At 35.9% G+C, this 18564-nt stretch overlaps 1 protein-coding gene across 19 annotated transcripts in view; it reads right to left on the bottom strand.

Annotated features, from left to right (window-relative positions):
* Positions 1–18564, bottom strand: part of CCDC171 (coiled-coil domain containing 171) — a 467902-nt gene that overhangs the window by 332831 nt on the left and 116507 nt on the right. For 18 of the 19 annotated variants that reach the window (XR_012037998.1, XR_012037999.1, XR_012037996.1 and 15 more), the window contains 5 exons: positions 9170–9276; positions 7340–7429; positions 6108–6308; positions 3320–3487; positions 1521–1709 (listed from right to left, as the gene is read on the bottom strand). Coding sequence is in view for 15 of the 19 variants with exons in the window: in XM_072841423.1 (XP_072697524.1) it covers positions 1521–1709; positions 3320–3487; positions 6108–6308; positions 7340–7429; positions 9170–9276 (755 nt within the window). In the remaining 4 variants the exon portion in view is untranslated. The remainder of the gene's footprint in view (positions 1–1520; positions 1710–3319; positions 3488–6107; positions 6309–7339; positions 7430–9169; positions 9277–18564) is intronic. The other variant, XM_072841424.1, reaches the window with a different exon arrangement.

Below are 18564 nucleotides of genomic sequence, written 5' to 3'. Positions count from 1 at the left end.
ACCTGGAGCACCAAAAAATATATATATATATATTTTGAGTGAACTAAGCCAACTAACAAACATTATGTACTGAATAATTCCATTGAGAGGAAACTGATAGCAAGTGAAAGTAATATGTGAGGAGAGGATCAGAACACTGGTTGCCTATGGAGTGGAAACTGGAAAAGGGCACAGAAGAACTTTCTCAGGTAATGAAATATTTTAAGTTTTAAGTGAGATATGGTTACATGGGTCTTCGCATTTATCAAAACATCAAACTGTACACTTAAGAACTGTTTACTTCACTGTCTGTCAATGCTACCCTCTAAAGAAAATATAATAAATTGTTAGGTCTTTATTTCAGTAGTAGAAAATGCAGACCATATCACATGGTACCCTGCAATACTGAACACATGACTACTTTTAGAGAGTGTATTCAGTCATTCAAATTCATAGAGAAAGGCATAAGCTTTGGGAAAGCATAATGCTATTATGTTAAGCAATCTGAAACTGTTTATTGACAAACAAAAATAATATGGTTTCTTTCTTTTAATTAAACTTGTCAATATGAGTATGAACCAAAATAAGTATGGACCAAATAAAGAGGTTACATACTAAGGTTCCTAAGTATCTTATCTTGGAAATACATGAACTACTACTAAAGTCAACACCAAAAACAGTATACACTATCATTCATTATGCTATTCCTGATCAGTAAGGGATGACAGTTAACAATATAAATTATGATGATAATAATTTGTATAGGAAAAAATATGGTTATGTTACCTACCCATAATTTCTGTTCTCAACTGAATCCAACACAGAAGACATGATATGTCCTACACTCAGTTATTTTGCTACAGGGTCTACAACTATAACTATAGTTCTTAATTTTTATTTATTTATGGTAGTCACAGAGAGAGAGAGAGAGAGAGAGAGAGAGGCAGAGACATAGGCAGAGGGAGAAGCAGGTTCCATGCACCGGGAGCCTGATGTGGGATTCGATCCTGGGTCTCCAGGATCGCGCCCTGGGCCAAAGGCAGGCGCCAAACCGCTGCGCCACCCAGGGATCCCTATAACTATAGTTCTTATATAATGTTAGGAGGTATAACAAATTTCAACCCAAGATGAATTAAAATGATGGTTCACATTCGAACCCCTACAAATGGGATAAACTGGATAAAAGATTATCACATTTTACCAAATCTCTTAACCTTTTATTTTAAAAATAAATAAGGGAAATACAATTTTAGCATCTAATTGATCAGTACAGTCTAGGATGTTTTAACCAAAAATCTATCTGCTTCCCAACTTAAGTATAAGATAATTCTTAATACATACACAGGCACATGCATGCACACACACACATCCATTTGTGAGTACGTGTATGTGTTCGATGATCACATGTATGTATGCCTAACAAATTCTATGTGGTCCTCAAAAAGTTCTAAACAGATTGGCATTGGTACTAACAGAAAATACTCGAAAGAGGGAAAGACTGAGCTCGCTATTTTTTAAAGCTCTTTGCAGAAGCAGTGTACCTGTGCCCTCTTCTGTACCTCCAAGAGGAGCTCAGAGTACTGCAGTTCCAATTCCTTCTTCTGTTTGTGCCAACAGCTCTCTTGGGCTTTGATCTGCTCGGCCACTTTGTTAAAGGTGTCTTCCTGGGTCTGCTGAAGTTCTTTCATTGTATCAGACTTGTTTTTGCAGATATACTCCAGGTGACTTATCTAAGTGAGGATATGCAACAGAGAATGAGATTTGCTCACAAAACATTTCTTTGTATCACCACCCCAAACACCATCCAAAATCTTCTGCTATGCTTGATTCCTAAAGTTCACATACAAATCTTAAGTTAAAATGAAAACAAAAATTAAGAAACAAATCAGTAAAACAAAAAAAAAAAAGAAACACATCAGTAGGACAAATTATCATATTTTAGGTGAAAATGTATCATATTTATGTATGTGTGTTTAGAGGACAAATCAATTTTTCTCTCTCTAATAAAGTTACTCATTCTATAATCAACTTCACTGAGAAAATTAAGAAGAATATTCTTACTTCTAGAACCGAAGCTCTAGCTGTTCACTTATCTCAATGGGAAACAAAATATTTCAATGAGATTTGCAAATCTACCAACATCTTACATATAATAAAACAGCATGTTAAAATCATTTTTTATTTCACATTTAAAACACTAGAAAGAAAATCATCATCTAATGTATACTATGTATACTACAATCAATAACTGTTCTGAAACTATGAAAAACTATTAAAACATAATACCATTTCAGAGGGCTCAAACATGTACTCATTTTCATTATCAGTCATTTTCAAGCCCATTATGCACACATTCGCAATCATGAACGGCATCTGTGCTTCTCACAATTTATTACCTCATTTCCTTGATCTTACTTCTCAGGGCTTAAGGTTGTGCTTGCCAATCGAACCAAGGTAACATGTTCTCACTCTAAAATTGGGCCAAGATGCTGTTTCATTAGTTCAACAGATTGGAGGAAAAAAAAACTTAGGTAACAGGTTTTTTCCTCATGTCTCATAAGAGCAAATGCCATGGCAACCAAGATCTGGAAACTGGACCACATATTACAGTTCTGACCAGTTCGATAGACCTAGGATGAGAATCAGTATCTTTAACGGTGGAATACAATGGTCTGCTCAGTTGTTTTAATTTTCCGTAACCAAAAGAAGGGTTTTTGGTTTTGTTTTTTTTATTTTGAAAGACTGAATTCCTGGGCTGGTGAATGGTAAAGTGTTCCTATAAGTCATTTCTGTTTTCACCATGTATACTTCATACACGCTACAGCACTGAATGTGTTTTGTAATGCATGGTTTGCTACAATTCAAGAAATAGCATAAACATAATTTTAAATTTTTAAGTTCTTTTAAAGTAACACCTCGTTATTTCCTGGGCAAAAATTCTGAGATCGTGTTTTTGAATAACTGTATCTTGTTTCTGTTTTATGCTAACATAAAGAGTTGGTTTATTCATGTAAATGACTAAGTTCTTTGAATTGCTTCATCAGTAAGATTAATTTATTTTCTTTTAATTAGGTCCCTGTGGCTAATACTGGCTAGCGGTATTAGCATGTCCTGCACAGAGTGTGGAGCTCAGAGACTTCACACACACTTCAGTCACATTTATGTGCCTACAGCAATGGCATCAAACTGAGCTGTAGACAAGCCATAATTAATGGTATTGAATTATTAACATACAAATTCTTTTTGAAATAAGATGAGTGTCAGCCCCTCTTAATGATACTGTGATGTGGACAAATGTCACTGAATCTAATAGAGGTATCTGGTGCCTGAGGACAGTTACCTTCTCATTAGCCCTGGTGAGGTCTGCGATCAGGGCATCAACATTCTCCTGCAGGACGGTACAAAGCTCAGTCCAAGAGAATTTATCCAGCATGCCTTCTGGTTGTTTCATGAGCACACAGCCTGCTATCAAGTGCTGATACAAGGTATGAAGAAAGGTTAGCTTCTCCTGTTAGGAAAAAAAGAAATTAATTTCAGTATATCAACACTGTAAGAAGTAAAACACATGCTACGCGTGAGGAAGAATTTGTTTCAAAAACTTGGAAAGGAATTAAAATACCCAAGTCTTGAAATACTGTCATTTTGGGTGACTTTTTTTTACATTCAAAACTAAGCATCAAGCAAAAACTTGGAATTGCTTAAACTTGGTATTCAAAACCAAAATTTGTAGTCTAGAAGCTAGAAGACCAGGGTTCTGACCCCAGCTCTGCTACTGCTGAGGATGTGACCTAAGTGCCTGCTCAGGCATCACCTTTCTCATCAGCTCTGACATGATGTATCTGGACTAATTGTTTCTAAGCCCTTTTGACTAGGTGCCAGTACAGTAGTAATTCTATAATTTCACATTTATATTCACCAAAACAGATGTTATTTAAGTCAGAAAACCAATACAGAGAGAAGAGTGTTATTCAACCCCATTAAAGACAAAGTTACACCAATATCTGTGCTTTACATGTACACAATTACTCAGCTTTCTTCCTCCTCCAGAGATTCCAGTTTGCTTACCACTTATAGGAAATCTATCCCTAGCCCCTTAGGCAAAGCAGACAGTGATATGAAAGATATGGAAGAGGGGCTCATTTGTTTTCCCTGAAAGTTCATATAGTATTTGGCACATTGGGCATTTATAGGTGTTTAAATATTACAAAATAACAGCCAAAAGAAATGGACACAGCCACCTAAGACATATTTTAGAAACTGTCCAATTAGAAATATGTAATAAAAAGTTCTTTAAAAGTATATTGTCATTGTGGTAACTAAACCATCCACTGTTTAACAATCCAGAAACATTCTGTCATAGAATTCAGTAAAGAGCTGATCCCATCTTGAGCACACAGTTTATTTACTAAAGTGCCAAATGGCTCTCTTTATAAGGTGTTTCATCTATAAAATGCCAAAGAGTGGAACTCAAGATGAGGTCAGTGTAAAGCTGCGAAAGGATATTTTATCTAGATAAAATAAGTTCCTTTAAGTTTTTTTTAATAGATCAGCAAGAAAACTCTTAAAAGGAGAAAATTTGAGAGGGGAAAAAATAGAAATGCTAATCTTCTACATAAGACAAACTGTATACAGCATTTGTAAAGGTTGTGTAATTATAAATAATTGTAATTATAAATTGTGAAATTTTTCATATATATTATTTTTCATCTATATATACATCAAAATGTGTATCTCTAGTTCTCTCTGTATGCCACCTGTTTTCCAAATATAACATGTTAAAACCAAAAAATTGTAATATGCAGTTATAACCACAAACTTGAATGAGGGTATCAGAAGAATCTTCATAAATATGTTATGCCTTTTTCTTTTTTAAGCAATTAAGGATGTCTTTTGCATTTTCAATGGGTTGAGATGTTCAAAAATCTTATTAAATATAACTAACTAAATGTAATATTCAGGCACTAAAAGTCTTCACCCTCTACATTTTGCCAAATGATCAAGTTCATCCTAAGGATAATTCATTGTGTCGCCATTATGTCCTTTTTGCTTGGGCTGTGATAAACCATGCATGATAATCATCCATTTGGCATGAAAAGAGAATCTCAAGATCCAAAATCAATTCACACATGTTGAACCCAACCACAATGCTGTAGACATGCTGACTTTACAATACAGGCAGGCTTCTAGTTTCCTTCACTTTAATCATTATCTGATGTGTAGAACAATTCCAGCCCCTTCATGTGGACACAATTTAAATCCCAGACTGTAAGAAGAGTGGAAAGAATGTTTCCTTTTTACTCTCTTGGCATTCATGTTCATATTTGTTGGAGTAATGAACTCAATATGCAGGACAACTCAGATAAACCAGTTCCACACTAGCTAAACTAGCTCTATATCCCACAGGCAAGAGAATATATACTATAACAATTCCATTCATATAGGCTCATACGGAATATAAAAGTTTCATCATAATATTTTAAGAAAATAATAATAATATTTTAAGAACTCACTAATAAATAAAAATGAATAGGCAACTCTCAAGAGCATCTAAATCAAGTTTCAATATTGTGGGGCTTGTCTCTTCCTAAATGTTGGTTAATACCCTACAGTTATAAGAGTAAGGAGACTGTCCATTAAAGCTGATATTATTCCTGTTTTGCAAATAAGGAAACTGAGATGTGGGGAGACTAAGTTATGTGGCTTGTCCATAATTACAGTCTGTAAACAGAAGTACCGTGAGCCAAGTCTAGTTCCTCCTGATTATAAAAACCGTAAAAACCAAATACTAAACTACTAAATACTAAGCTACTCAACTACTGAAATAAAAAAAAATAATTTTGTCACTGGCAAATAGGCAAAATTTGAAAGGACTGTTAGGAACCTAAGTGCTTGGGACATGATGTTCGAGAGAGGGGTTAAACTTCATTACTTCTCTCCAGAATAGGATAACATGAATGTAACGGAGTGACCAATTCTGTGCCTGGTGTGAATATTTCAAAAGAGTCAGTTCAGGACAATTTTTTGAATTAAACCAAACCAGAGTAAAAACAGCCACTTGATGTATGTATATTTAGAAAACTGAGATTAGTGAAGTCCCTTCCTGCTGGGCATTGCATCTCCAGTAATACCTCGGTATCCTTATGGAAAGCCTGGGCAAGCTTCTGCAGTTCACTCTCCGACTGGGCTGCTCGAGTCTTTTCCTTCTCCCAGCAGTGCAGCACATTTTGTAGTTCCACTTTCAAAGTGCTTACAAGAGCCTCTCTGTCTGCACATTTAGTGCGTAAATGACTTAACTCTTTACTGACATCAGCCAGTTTATCCTGAAGGTCCTGCCAGAGATACAAAACAAGATTTGCATGAAGGCCAGCCAGTAAAGGGGTCAAGGATGCAAACACAAAATATAGAGTGAAGACCTCCCAAAGCTTTACTATAGAAGAATCAAAGGGCAAGCATTTGACTATAGTGTTCAACATTACGGTATTTTATTGAATGTGTTTTCTAAGTGTACTATTTTCACTCAAAAGTTAGAAAAAACCATTAGGTTTTAACACTGAATCATAAAATGTTCATAAGATAGCTAAATTCCAAAAAGCTCTTTGAAAAGGAGTTTTCCTTTTAATTCATTATTTTAAAAAGATAGCTTGGTAACTCAAAAAATTTTCATAACATGTAAATGACATTTTTAAATGAAATCTTTTACATTTAATATAAGAACATTTACTCCCCAATGACATCCAAATACTGATAGAAATCTCAAGTGTGTGACATAAAATTCCAAACTCTTTATTCTCCAACCTTATTAACAAATTCTACTGAAGTCTGTCCATGACAAGCTCAACACGAACCAACACAAAAATTTCCAACTCTGAGACTCGCCTCAGTATAATCTTGCAAAGATGTAGTACACAAAACCAGGGCAAAATATAAAATAAACTCTTGTCTTGGACCTTAGCCAGGTGCAGTCTCAGCCCATTACTAGGCATGATGCTCTAAAAACAATTGCTCCACCCTAAAATGAAGAAAACCGACTCCAAATACTGATGTGCTTATGTAAATTATGTCAAATATGTATCTGAGGCTGGGCATTAAATCTTAAATCATTTTTTGAATCTACAGTATTATAACTAAATCTGGGAAATACATCTTTCCTTTAACCAAAATAATTTCCAACCAAGATTTTTTTAATGAAAAATACATTCTTGTTACTTCAATCAATAAAAAATAATAATCAAAATTGTATCCAAATGTACTTAAAAAAATACGAAGACACATTTTCATATATCTCTACTTTAAAGTATTCCCTAGATAATCATATTTGTTTCTTAATACAATAGGAAAAAGTTATTCCAAGTCATAATACCTTTATATTTTTAGTGTGAGATTCTATCTTCTGTTTGGTAGAATCAAGTTCGTTTGATGCCTTGTCCTTAGCATCATTCACGCTGTTTAGCTGATGAAAGAAAACGTAAATTAATTTTGTTTATGTTTTGAGGGTAACTCAAAAGCTAATCTTTAAATGTTTTTTATGCAATTACTTAAAAGCCAATTATCCAATAGTGATTAAGAGTCCTAAAAAATTATCTCTTTTGGTTAACTAAGTCATTTCTGTCACGAATTCACATAGCTAAAAAGAAAAAGCATTTGAGCTTAAAATGTCAGCAATGTTACTGTGTTTCTACTAGATGGCTGGATAAAGGATTTCATTCTTACTGTAAACAAATACAACTTTATTCTTAAAATCCTACTGGACCAAAATGCCAAAAGCCGGGGCATCTATAAGGAAAGAGAAAAAGCACAGAGCAGAAGACTGTTCTTTCTCTACATCATGAGGGTATTCACTGGTCTCTCACTCCATATGACAACTTCAGGGTCGGTCACATGCAGTCCTACTGGGAAGGCTTGTGGCAGGTCATCAGTTGGTCCTGCTCCGCTTGTGATTTATTTTCTTTGACAGTTCATTCTTCTTTCTGTCAGACTGCTCTTTTTGCTTTCTTTGCAGCCACCCCCTTGGTCTCCCCACTGCTGTCTCTGGCACTGATTCACAACAAAGCACATTACTAAGCCAAAGCCTGCTGAGTCGACTTTTCAACTGTGCTAAGGATCATGTGACATTCATCCTCCCAAATAACAATTCGCTGTGGGTAATATGTTCCTAGTTACCCTGCAGCTTCCAGACCTAGGCCTCAGAAGAGTTTCATAAACTACTCACAATACAGGTTGCCTCGTCTCACTAGGAAAGACTTAGCAATATTCGTTCTTTATAGAAATTTAATTATTTCAGTGGTCATGTTCTTTTTGCCTTTAGAACAATTTACAGAGAGCCTTCAGAAGACTCACTTTTCCTTCTTTGTTGACCTTGGTAAAGTATAATAAACCTCTCCTGAAATGTGAAATATAATGATTTCATGGCCTTGTATTATTTGAAAGAAACAAACAAGAGGATAAACACTAAATTCCATGCTATGTGGCTTGTCTTTGGTTTAAACAATCTATTTGTTGCTTTGCTAACTAATTGTATTTAATGTAATTATTTCATACTCTGGTTTGACAAGATGCAACTAATCAAACTCTTCAATTTTTAAAGCATAAATTCATAAAATATTTTAATACCCAAGGAAATAATCAACCCACACATTAAATAATACAAAGGAGATGAAAAATAGAAGCATGAGTCTTTTTAATCAGCAAACTCAAAACTACCAGGCTACATCAAAGAGATATTTGTTTTTGAAAACTTCTAACAACAGTCCTTTAGAGAATGAAAACTAACCTCTTTGTTTTGGGAAGACTTCCATAATTTGTAGAAATTTTAACCTAAAGTAGTAACAAAACCTAAATTTGCACTACCTCTTCCTAATTTCATAAAAATACATTAGCATTTAAATATAATACATATTAACTTAGATGTCTTATACAGTTTTTATTAAATTAAAATAGATAAATTTTGAAGACCAAGAGAGTCTTTGTAACTTTGAAAATAATAGTATGACTTTAGCGTTACAAAAACCTAAGTGAGACAGGACTTTAGGCCACACTTAAAGAAAGAACAGTGACAGACAATTTATTCATTTTGTATCTGTGAAGCTGTCAATTCAACATTCCCAATCTTTCTGACCTTTGTAACAAGCAAGGAAACGTACTGCTGCAGGCCGAAGGCTATAAGTGTGGAGCCAAACAGTGCAAGTGTTACCTCATTAGATGCATCTTCCAGCTTGTTCTGGTAATCTGTCAAGGTACGCCTCAAAGTCTCAAGGACAACAGAGAAGCTAGGAGGTTTATCTTTGTCCTTGTGGATGCCTAGAGAAAAATGTAAGATGAAAATATATCCCAAAGTCACAAAGAGACAAAAGCTAAGCAAACAGTAACAGAGATATTACAATTAGATAGAGCTGAAAAGATATTATGAAACATTGAGTAGAGTCTTATTCTCCAAAGTATACTGCTGTATAGCCAAGTATGAACAGCCTCTCTAAACAAGTGATCAAATTAAGTTCATAATGTATCAAGTTCAAATTTATGGCTACTCCATAACTTACCAAGACCCATACTATATAGTTAGTAGTGAGCTCTTTTTTTTCCCTATCTCCTAAATAACTGAAGTATTTGTACACACCTGTTATCCAACAATTAAATGAACAGACTATCTACTAACACTGTTTTGGGAAATTACATACACTTAACTTTGGTCCTTGTGTTTCTGATCAGTCAGGCCTATTTTGCTTAAAAAATAATTTCTGAACCCAAAAGCACATAATTTTCTGTTATGCTTGGAAATACTTTCACTCCTTAAAATTCTCAAGTTACAATTTGAAATAAATAATAAAAATGCTATTATCTACATAGGCCGACATCATGTTTCAATTAAAATCCTTAAAACTGATACTTACTATAAAAATATGAGTATTTCCATATTATGCCCTCAAACTATTTTAATTTAGTTGGGCCATAAGTTAGTTGAGCTAATCAAGGTCACATGGTCAAATATAGTTCAAAAGATCAATCCAAAATAATCAAAAGTCTAGTTTTAAAAACCACTTTAAATTGATGGTTCACTGTACTTCTCTTTTACTGTTAAAAAACAAGTAGCAAATGTTAAAATATTCTATTAAAAATATTTCTCTTTTCCTATTATAATTTCACCCCAGCATAGTTTACAATCTATTTCAATAGACAAGAAACATATTTTTAACAAGGATGATTTCAATAAGCATTCATAATATGGTTTTTTTCATTATATATGTTTTGTTATTCATTGACTCACTCATTCATATACTTTACTGAACTCCTACTATGTACTAATCCAAGCCATTAGGTACACAAAGGTGAATAAGATGGTGTACTCTCTGTCCTCAGGGAACTAACAGGCTAAAAGAAAAAGTAAAGGGGGGAACCTGGGTAGCTCAGTCAGTTGGGTGTCCAACTCTTGATTTTGGCTCAGGTCATGATCTTTGGGTCCTGGGAACGAGCCTCACATCAGGCTCTGCACTCAGCATGAAGTCTGCTTGTCCCTCTCCCTCTGCTCCTACCCCCCTACCATGTGCACATGCTCTCCTTCTCTCTTTCTCTAAAATAATAAAATCTTAAAAAAAAAAAAAAAAAAAAAAAAAAAACAGGAGAAAAGATAGTAAACAAATAATTACTTGAGATTATTTATCCATTCTTCATGTATTCAACTGCTAGAACTTTCAGAGGATGGAAAAGAAGGCAATAATAAAAGAAAGCAGAATAAAGAAAGGAAGTCAAGAGGGGAGGAAGGAAAAATTTGGGTTAATGGTAGACTAACTTTATCTCAGAGTACTGGTGATATTTAGACAAATGTTACTAATAAATTTATTACATTCATCCGGATTTAATTTAAACACTATCTGAAGTATAAGTACACCTTAGATTTTTCTTAAACAGAAAAAAGAATATTTAACTTAAAAACCAGAAGTAGGGGCAGCCTGGGTGGCTCAACGGTTTAGCGCTGCCTTCAGCCCAGGGCGTGATCCTGGAGACCCAGGATCGAGTCCCGCATCGGGCTCCCTGCATGGAGCCTGCTTCTCCCTCTGCCTGTGTCTCTGCCTCTCTCTCTCTCTCTGTGTCTCTCATGAATAAATAAATAAAATCTTTAAAACACACACACACACACACACACTAGATGGGATGAGCACTGGGTGTTATTCTATATGTTGGCAAATTGAACACCAATAAAAAATAAATGTATAAAAAAAAAAAACATTGCTCTGAGCCATGATAACGGAGGAGATAGTACTCTTTGTAATTATTATGAGTTAGAAAGACAAGTCATTAAAAATTTTATTAAAGGTATTACCAAATACATTTTTTAGAAATTGCTCTTGCACAATATAAAAAAATGTAATGTATAATTCTTTTCTTTTGCTACTACACAAGTAGGCCATGAATAAATCAGCCAAGGACACTCGGGAAATCTGCTAGCTTTTACAATAAGGGAGAAAACTTCCTCTTAGAAATTCAGAATAGGGGCAGCCCCGGTGGCGCAGTTTAGCGCCGCCTGCAGCCCAGGGTGTGATCCTGGAGACCGGGGATTGAGTCCCACATCAGGCTCCCTGCGTGGTGCCTGCTTCTCCCTCTGCCTGTGTCTCTGCCTCTCTCTCTAGCTGCGTCTCTATGAATAAATAAATAAAATCTTTAAAAAAAAAAAGAAATTCAGAAGAATAAAACCATTTTAATATGAGTGTTGAGAGGTAGGGGGACAAAATGCCCTGTCCTTACTGACCCATATATATTCTTATATTCTACATAAAATAAAGTCTCTTTGCTTGAAAATGTTTATAAAATAAAATTCAGTTGAAATACAAAGTATGCTTTAAGTCTTATCCACAGCCATTATAAAAAGAAATTGTTTCTAGTCCTGTATTTACATGGCAAAATGCTTAAAAAGAGAAGGTCACTAGGACTCAAGACCTTATTGATAATTTGAGTTAGCCTAATAATATTCTAACCACTAAATATTACAAGAAACAATAAACTACTAAAGATATCAAAGAAAGCTCTAAAAATTGATAGATGAAGAGTAATAAAATAACTTGAAAAGTGGTCGTATGTGGCTTTTCAAAGGTCAAAGTCCAAATGAAGAATAGAATGTGTTAGAACACTTTACACTTCAAATATCAATTCAAGGGCAGCCCGGGTGGCTCGGCGGTTTAGCGCCACCTTCAGCACAGGGCCAGATCCTGGAGACCTGGGATTGAGTCCCGCGTCGGGCTCCCTGCATGGAGCCTGCTTCTCCCTCTGTCTGTGTCTCTGCCTCTCTCTCTCTCTGGTCTTTCATGAATAAATAAATAAAATCTTTAAAAAAAAACAAACAAACAAACAAATACCAACTCAAAACCTTCCAACTTTTTCTATACATATATGTCTCAGTACTTGGATGCCAGCCTATACTTTCATATCACCACTAGCTGTTTCAATCTCTCTCACTCACCTTTAACAATAAATAGTACATTTCAAGGTCTACCTTGACAAATCTTTTCTCGTTTTTGTTTTTGAGAATTTTCACATTTTTAAAAAGATTTTATTTATTTATTTGAGAGAAAAAGCAAGCAAGAGTGGGGAGTGGGGAGAGGGAGAAGCAGGCTCCCCACTGAGCAGGGAGCCCGATGTGGGGCTTCATCTCAGGACCCTCAAGATCATGACCTGAGGCGAAGGCAGACGCTCAACTGACTGAGCCACCCAGGTGCCCGGAGAATTTTCACATTTTATTTCGTATTACTACCAGACATCGTAACACTTATATTAAATATAAAAATATAGGTGTGTATATTCATATCATAATCAGGAAATATTTTATTATTCATAGTGATATTCTTCTTTTCTGGTATGTATTACATGATTTTATTTTTCAGACAATTTAAGCATGATTATCTTTCGTGATTTAAAGCAAATTACCTGAATCTGATTCTGATTAACAATTCTACTAAGGTTGTGGTATAATTATCTGACTAAAAAGGCCAACCTCAGCTGGCAGTGCTTCTGACCACAGAAGGTTTTTAGGGAAGAATGCATATTACATCCTGTTTGGGACTAATCAATCTCTTGTTAAGGGCATATCTTTCATGGTCTCATGGTAGATTAGAAACTACTAGCCTAATATAAAGCACCCAATTTCTATGTTTCTTAGATATACACTTAACTAAAATGATTTCTTAAAGGCAAGTCTTTTTTTTTTTTTTTTGAATGAGTAGCCCACAGCAGAAAGGGGGACAAAAGACATGGTCCAAGCCCTTTATTTAAATATTTTCTTTTAAACAAGCTCAAAAACTAAATATTTTTATATGGCCCAAATAAAATATTTTTATATGGTTTACCAAATAAACCACTGTTTCTCAAGCTGGTGTTACTACCTCAGTAACCTATAGTTCCACAGCAGAAACAGTAAATTGTAATGAATAAAGTCTATCTCTTCAAGTTTCTCAAATATTCTTACCCACTTCAGTCTCCTGCAAGACACCAAAAGGGGATAATTATTAAGAGATAATGATGACAACAGAAAATAAAAGACTGAGTTTTTTAAGAACCCATATGCATATATATGTGTGGGCGTATATATGTATGTATACGTACATATAGAACATGAGTCATGTTCAACCTCAGAACAGGAAAAAAAAAAAACCTGTTGTTTAATGTGAATTTTTAATTGCATAGTAAAACAAAGAAGATAACATTCAAAGGGGTTTTATCTTCACCTAAGAAAATCTAAACATTTAACGCACTGGTGACCAAGAAAACTCCTTTTTCACCCAAAAGCATTAAATATAAACATTTTGTTGGCAATTATGCTTTTCAAACTGAGACTACATTCTGTACATTAATTTGTTTTACTTACTGAGATCATAAACAAACATCTCCTTATCTTGTAAATACAGATACCCATTCAGGAGTTTTTAAGGAAAATGCCTTCTAACTTTTCTAACACATGGAGAGTATTTATTACGTGAACCTTGCTCACCCTAACTATGTCTCCAATTTTGGAAAAGCCAAAAAAACACTTTCTTTACCAATGTTGAGAAATGTATTGGTGAGGGGAGCCCCAGCAACCTTGATGAGCTAGCTCTGTGTAGCTTGATACACTCTGTGTGGTAGAAAGGCCGTGGATAACAGCTATCAAGCTAGGTTCCCTGAAGTCAATGAAGACAATGGAAACTGGGTGACTTAACTTCCAGAAACAAAATGGCCATGGTTTTCATAATGGAATCAAAGCAGTAAACAAAATGGTTTTACCCACAGAGATTGCTGGTGTTGACTAACTGATCATGGTGTTCATAGGACTAAAATAGATAGATATTCTACCTAAAAATTATCTGATTTGTATAAGTAGAAAAGCTCTAGGTTTAATTACCAGAGGTAGGACTTAAATCAACACAGCAAAGAGTCTTAGCTCTCAATCAATTATCAGACTTGGGCTAGTTCACAGGTCTAGTATCTCTTGATAAAGAGGAGGAGTCCCTACTATACTGCCAGAAGACCATCTTGTAAACCTTCCTCTTCACCTTCCTCAAAGAAACATACAACCACTTACCAAGGTGACTATGCACTAGGGGTTAATCACTGGGCTAACTGGACACTGGATCTGAACTAACACTAACTCCTAGAAAACTCACATGCTATTGTGGTTCACTAGCTTGCAGAGGTCAGGAGATTGACTGAGTTTGGGCCCAGTAGGTACATGAACCCATCTTATTTCCCTGGTCTGGAGTGTAGAGCTAAGAAAAGACAAATGCAGAAACTGGCACCATTTCCATATTGGTTACCTGACCCCTGGAATGGAGGATTTACAGAGGAAAACCAAATAGAAAAAAGTGGAAGTCAGTAGAACTTTTACCTACCAAAATAGCAAGTCAAAAGTAATGTCATCTTCCTGGAGAGATTGCAGAGATCAGTACCACTGTTAAAAACTTAAAAGATACAGGGATGGTGATTCCAAACCTATCAATATTCAGCTTATCTATCTGGCTTGTACAGGATACAGGTGAATCTCAGGGAATGACAGTGAATTACTGTAAGCACAAGTACATGTGATTCCAACTGCAGCTGCAGTTAAAGATGTAGTTTCATTGTTGAAGCAGGTCAATACATTTCCCAGCAATTGGAATAAAGCTATTTCCTCCATCCTTTTAGTAAAAACTACCAAAACAGTTGCTTTCAGCTGTAAGGGCCAGCAATATACCTTCACAGCTTTACCTCAGAGCTGTAACAACTCCAGCATAATCTAGTCTACAGAAATCTTGACCAAGTTTTCATTCCAAAAGACATCACATGTTCTACTTAGCTCTCTTCCAAGTTGATGACAGCATTCTGACTGCTCAAGTTCAGGCAGGTCAAATTTGGCAGGTCTTTATAGAATCATAAATGTTTCGGATACTGGAACAAAGCAAGTCATCCTCTACAAATAACTATTCTCCTCTTGAGAGCCAAGCTTTACACTTGCTACTAGTCTTCAGCAGATAATACATTCATGGCCACCAACTTACCATGCAACTTGAATTGCCCGTCATAAAATCATTATTGTCTGATCCACCAACCCATAAATTTGGGCATGCCCAAGAGCACTCTATCACCAAATAAAAATGGTCTATACAAAACTGGATCCAAGCAAATCCTGAAGGCACAATTAAGTTGCATGAACGAATAGTCCAGATTCTAATAGGCCCTCTGCCTGTTACACTGTTTTCCCTCTTAATCTACAACCTGAATCCATAGAAGGTTTCTTAAGACCTGTTGACTAATGGGGGGAAAAATGGGTTAGTATAGATGGTTCTGTATATGCTGACACTAATTAGAAGTAGATAGTTCCGGGATCCTTGGGTGGCGCAGCGGTTTGGCGCCTGCCTTTAGCCCAAGGTGCGATCCTGGAGACCCGGGATCGAATCCCACGTCAGGCTCCTGGTGCATGGAGCCTGCTTCCCCCTCTGCCTATGTCTCTGCCTCTTTCTCTCTCTCTGTATGACTATCATAAATAAATAAATATTTTAAAAAAAAATAGAAGTAGATAGTTCCAGCACTACAACCCCACTCAAGGGTGGCCCTGAAGGACAGTGATGAAGTGAAATCCTCCTAGTAGTCAGAACAAGTAATAGATCTGCCTGTCATTTCACCTGGAATGAGGAATGACCAAAAGTACAAATTTACATCAATGTGTGGGTAGGAGGTAACAATTTAACTAAAATGGTCAGGGTCTCAAAAAGAACACAATTGGAAAATTGGTAACAAGGTGATATGGACAAGAATATCTGCACAGACCTTTCCAAATGGGCACTATGCCCAGACCAATAGTCAAAAAGGATCTTAATAATCAGGAGGACAAGATGAGACATTCTGTGGCTATTAGCTAGCATCTCTTCCCAACCACCTTTATCTTTATCACCTTTGTTTTCTTTACAACAAAGGGGTCATGGTAGCAAGGATGGAGGCAATACATGGGCTCAGCAAGGTAATACATGGACTTCCATTCTCCAAGACTGATAGGATCATAACCCCTGTCATATGCAAAACCTATCAACAGCAAAAACATTGAACCCATAATATGACACCATCTCTAGGTATTAGCCAGCTACCTGGTGGCAAATTGATTATACTAAGTCACTTCCATCATGGAAGGAGCAATGCTTCATTCTTAACTAAGGTAGACCAACTCTGGGTAAGGTTTTCCTTCCCTAACCATAATATTTCTGCTGAAATCACCATCACTTACAAGACACCTTATTCACAATTATATATTCCACATAGCATTGCTTCTAACCAGGGAACTTAATCTATGGCAAATAAAATATGGAAATTGACTCATTTTCATAGAATTCACTGGTCTTACTATGTTTCCCACCACTCTGAAGTAGCTGGAATACAGAATAATTGAATGACCTTCTGAAGATTCATTGCACTGGCTAGATGGCAACATTTTGTGGGACAAAGATAATACCATCCAGGATATACACTGTGAGTCAGCAATCAATATGTGGTATGTTTCTCCCATAGGCAGGATTCACAGTCCTAGAATCAAATGGTGGAAATGGAAGTGGCTCATCTCATTATTATACCTAATGATCCACTAGTGATGTTTCCCATCCCAGAAACTATAGTTTCTATTGGCCTAAGTCTTGATTCTCAAGGGAGAAATGCTTCCATCGTAAGATACAGCAAAGTTCTATTAAAATGGAATCTGAGAATATCACCTAGTCGATTCTGGGCTGCTCAAACCAGGAAATCAAAGAGCAAAGAAGGCTCTTGCTGTACAGGACAACTGGCCTTGATTATCAAGTGAAAATTGCAGTATGTCTAGAGCATGTCTAGAATACAGGACATCCCACAAGACATGTATTAGTACAATAATTCCTGTGATAAAAGTTCATAGACCAGGGGTACTTCAGTCAGAGCACATGACTCTTGATATTGGGGTTATGAGTTTAAGCCCCCATCTCTATGTTGGGTATAGAGATTATTTAAAAATAAAATCTTAAAAAAGATTAAGGTTTAAAAATAAGATCTTAAAGAAGATTAAGTTGGGTATACCCATCTCTATGCTGGGTATAGAGATTATTTAAATATAAAATCTTTAAAAAAAAAAGTTAATAGACCAGTAACTTCACTTCTGGGCATATGTCTAAAAGAATTGAAAGAAAAGTCTTGAAGAGATATTTCCATGTTTATAGGAGGACTGTTCATAATAGCCAAAAGGCAAAAAATAATAAAAATAATAATAAAAAATAGCCAAAAGGCAGAAATGATCCAAAGGTCCATCAACAGACAAGCAAAACGTAAATATTGTTCAGCCTCAAAAACGAAGGATTACTGTGACATGCTATATATCACATGGATGAAACTTGAGGCAATCACAAAAAGACTAATACTATATGATTCCACTATATGAGGTATCTAAAGCAGTCAAATTCATACACAGAAGGTAGAATGGTGGTTATCACAGGCTAAGAGTAAGGGGGATAAGGGATACGATGGTTAGTTTTATGCATAAATTTGACTGGCACACAGATATTCAGTTACACATTTTTTTCTGGTTGTGTCTGAGAGGATGTTTCCAGATGAGACTGACATTTGAATCAGTAGACTGGGAAAGCAGATTACCCTCCCCAGAGTAGATGGGCCTCATCCAATCCACTGAAGATCTGAATAGAATAAAAGGCCAAATAAGAAGGAATTCTTTCTCTCTACTGACTGTCTTCCAAGTTGAGACACTGGTCTTCTCCTGCCTTTTTACTCAGACAGGAACTTACACCAGCCTCTCCTGGTCCTCAGCACTTCCAACTCAAATGTAAGTATCTATCAATCCTCCTGGGTCTCCAGCTCGCTAACTGCAGATGTTGGAATTCTTAGCCTTCATAATTGTGTAATTAATTAATGATCCATTAGAGGATGTTGAGCACTCTTACTGAAGTCACTCCCTTGGATTTTACAATGAGCATGACGAAGTAGGCCAATTTTGGTTTGTAAACCTCAGTGGTTTGAGAGGTAAGAGAAGTAAGTGAGAAGAATTTGGCAAATGACACCAAAGGATACCTGTGTGCCACTCTTAGAAGCATCCTCAGCTTCTCAGTGACACATGAATCGCCA

This window comes from Canis lupus, chromosome 10, assembly GCF_048164855.1.
Source record: "Canis lupus baileyi chromosome 10, mCanLup2.hap1, whole genome shotgun sequence".
Lineage (NCBI taxonomy): Eukaryota > Metazoa > Chordata > Mammalia > Carnivora > Canidae > Canis > Canis lupus.
Note: the sequence above shows the minus strand (reverse complement) of the source record. Positions and strands in the feature narration are given on the sequence as shown.